This window comes from Micrasema longulum, unplaced genomic scaffold (assembly GCF_059751315.1).
Source record: "Micrasema longulum isolate JH-2025_06_02 unplaced genomic scaffold, ASM5975131v1 h1tg002881l, whole genome shotgun sequence".
NCBI classification, from domain to species: Eukaryota; Metazoa; Arthropoda; class Insecta; order Trichoptera; family Brachycentridae; genus Micrasema; species Micrasema longulum.
This window is the reverse complement of record NW_028280002.1, coordinates 1-3,166: the sequence shown is the minus strand read 5'-3', so window position 1 is coordinate 3,166 and position 3,166 is coordinate 1. Positions and strand designations below refer to the sequence as shown.

Here is a 3,166-nt window from a genome sequence, read left to right as displayed (position 1 = left end):
TAGATAAAAATCGAATAATGTCATTCTGTTTTTTTATTTTTATATAAGCAAATAATTACAATGGTAATGGTATTTTCAATTTTTCGTGTGACATTGAATAAACTTTCAATTACCTGGAAAATAAGATTTTCAGCACCCTATGGGACAAATGGTACATTTTACGTATTACGTAACTGCACCATACTTGTACACAATGTTTGTTAGGAGCGCACTCGGCGGCCATGCCGTGTGACTTCGAAATAACGTGACGCCAACTGCGAGCCGTTTTGCATGTGCTCGATTTTAAATAAAAAAAATTATGAATAAAACATGTTTTTATTATATATGTATTGATAGTTGTATCATTAGAATCGTAAAAATCCACTTGAAATATTTAACATATTTTCAATGTTATTCCCAATTTGTGAAAATACCCAATTTTAAAAACACAATTTTATAAGTAAGAAAAAAGGAATATTTGTCAGAATAGCTATTATCAGGTGATAAAACAACCAAGCCTTTTTTTTTTATACGCCACCACTCACTTGCGAGTGATTTTGGAGACCAACCCAGCCTTAATATCAAACATAGTAATTAGGAAAATTATGAAACAATTGTATAAAAATAAACTATCTGTGGAGGTCTTTAAATTTTTTTTATTACCATGCTTCTAGATTATTTTGTTAGATTACATCTCCATATGTAATATATTTATTAACTACTAAATATCACTTAAAAATACAAGGGCTTGGTTAACTCTCCAAGACAGACAGTTCTACTAATGGGCATTATGAATAATGCTAATAGGATATTGCATTGAGACAAAAAATAAGGGAATATGTTTTGATGCTGGTGGAATATGCTTATAATACATTGTTGAGGTGACCTATAATGAGAAAATGTGCACGGGCACGATGCCTATACATAAATGGTGAATAGATATTTAAGGCTCTATAAGTGTATTTCTTAATGTTTATTTAGTGTCCAGGTGGATAAAGATTATTACAAGAATAAAGAAAAAGGATGTCCGTCTCGTAGTGTAGCGGTTGTAACATATTTGAGGTTTCGAGTTTGATTAAGACTAATAAACAATGAATATACATCAGGAGATTCTTGTAATATGTTGAAAGAGTGTAATATGATAACATATTTAGGAATGTTCCTTCGCAGAAATAAATCGGAAGATTTCTTTCAACTTAAATGCACTACATATGGTAATTAAAAAAATTGCATATTCGTACGAAATGTTTTAGTCTTCGGCAATATCTGGCAAGTCGGATTCTCTCTCCTTGTGAAGTCTAGAGTTAAGGTGAAGGCGCATGCTAGTGAGAGGCATTTCTTCAGTTTGGGCACAGCGGGCATTTCACAGTGTCGTTATTTGGACCACCATTCAAATAACTGTAAAAAAATATTATTTACTTTAATATATGTATATTTAATTATTAAAATACGCTGCATCGGACTACCAATGTAGTTCCTTTGCGCCATCAGGTGCGGTCAAGGGAATGATGATTATTTTTATTTATTAATTTATTTAAATGTCATAATGGCTTATAACATTTTTACAAACATAAATATACAGTTGTCTCAAACACTCTTTACATCTTATTGTCAATGCTATAGGTATATTCGCGAGCCAGAGAGACAACTTCATGCATCATGCAAGGTAGGGGCAAATCGTGTACCTTTGGACAGTCATTATATCTCTGGCAACACATTTCTGTCAAACTTGTCATTACACGTTATTGTGTAAAGATATCGGACCAGTGAATACAATTTTCTTCCAGAATTTAATTATAAATTTGAAACAGAAACAAAAAATATCTATCTCTGATAACATAGGGAAAAAATAAAATAACAAAGAAGAAAAAAAAATTGCCCAAAGGTACACCACTTGCACCTGCTACTGCCAGTAGTCCAGTAGCTTTCGGAGCTTTGTTAGGGGTGGTCCAGTCGCTCCCGTTGTGAGCGTTAGCAAATATTTTTTATATTTATATTTAAAATATTATCAGCGTTGACTTCAAATATAGCTGATTGAAGCAATTGCTTACAAATATTTAATTTTTCTGATTTTAAATCTCTCATTATGCAAGTGTATTAAATAAACAGTACAAGGTTGCGCAATTTTTTTTTTTATCAGAGCAAAGAAGGGTTAACTTGGAAGACATATCCCCACGGCCATAATTATTTACATTTGTTTGAAAAAGTTGTGTAAAAAGAAATAATCACCTTTTGCACATTTGATGGACCTTCCTGTTGTCGACGGCGGCTTGGAACAGCTCCTTGGCGCTGGGTTCGCGAAGCACGAGCCCCTCGTGAGGGGGGAAGATGGCGCGCTCTCCGAGGTGGTGATGGCGTGGGCCTCCATGTCGGGGTAATGCAGCCCCCAGTGCCACGCACGGGCTACACTGCCGGGCTCGCGGTACCGCCGGGGACGGGATATCAACCTTTGTTTTGATTATATCGCAAACAGTTAATATTAAATTATTTTTAAACCCATATTTATGAAAGGTTTCCAATGAGGAAGCTTAGTGGTTTTTAAAAATTATTGTTTTTTTTACTCAACAGTATCTCATGGACCCTTATTCATTTAAAATTGTAAAAAAAAGGTGATATTTCCCTATTTGTACTAAATGCTGGGACACTAGCTAAGACTGCATGTCTATGAACAAAAAATAAGATCAACTTACTTTTGAACGAGAGCTTTGATTTCTTTTGTAGTTTGACATTTATCTTCGTCACTAGTCATGGGGGTCTCTTGTCCGTTTTGAGTGAGAAGTATGAAGTCCATGTGGTAGCGTAGTTTATTGATCTGAAAAATAAAATTTTAACTAGAAATATGGAAATTGGCTTTTTTATGAATTCAATGTAGTTTTGAATGATGCCAAAGCAATATCACATTAGAAATTAGAGGAAACATAGTTTACATTTAGGTTATGGTTTTCTCCATACGTGTATTCACTTTTGTGAGCTACTTCTGGGACATAACAGAACAAAAACATTGTGAACAATTACGTAAAAGTTATAAATTGTTTTAAAACCATGATCATCAAAATAAGAACCAAAGTAATAAAATCTAAACAGGCAGCTAACTTAAAGGATCGATGCCCATCGGACGTTGGGCCCACTGGAATTATGACCCATTAAGTGTCTACAGTAATAATTGTGTTTAACGCGCAATTTTTAA

General features: G+C 34.0%; 1 protein-coding gene across 1 annotated transcript; it reads right to left on the bottom strand.

Moving 5' to 3' along the window:
- Nucleotides 1-79: 79 nt before the first annotated feature.
- Nucleotides 80-2,891, bottom strand: LOC148271421 (uncharacterized). The gene is made up of 3 exons (XM_088241405.1): nt 2,670-2,891; nt 2,209-2,426; nt 80-1,377 (listed from the first exon to the last, which is right to left on the bottom strand). Exons 1-3 carry the CDS (start codon nt 2,768-2,770, stop codon nt 1,370-1,372), a joined length of 327 nt encoding a protein of 108 aa, XP_088097531.1. The 5' UTR covers nt 2,771-2,891; the 3' UTR covers nt 80-1,369.
- Nucleotides 2,892-3,166: the final 275 nt, after the last annotated feature.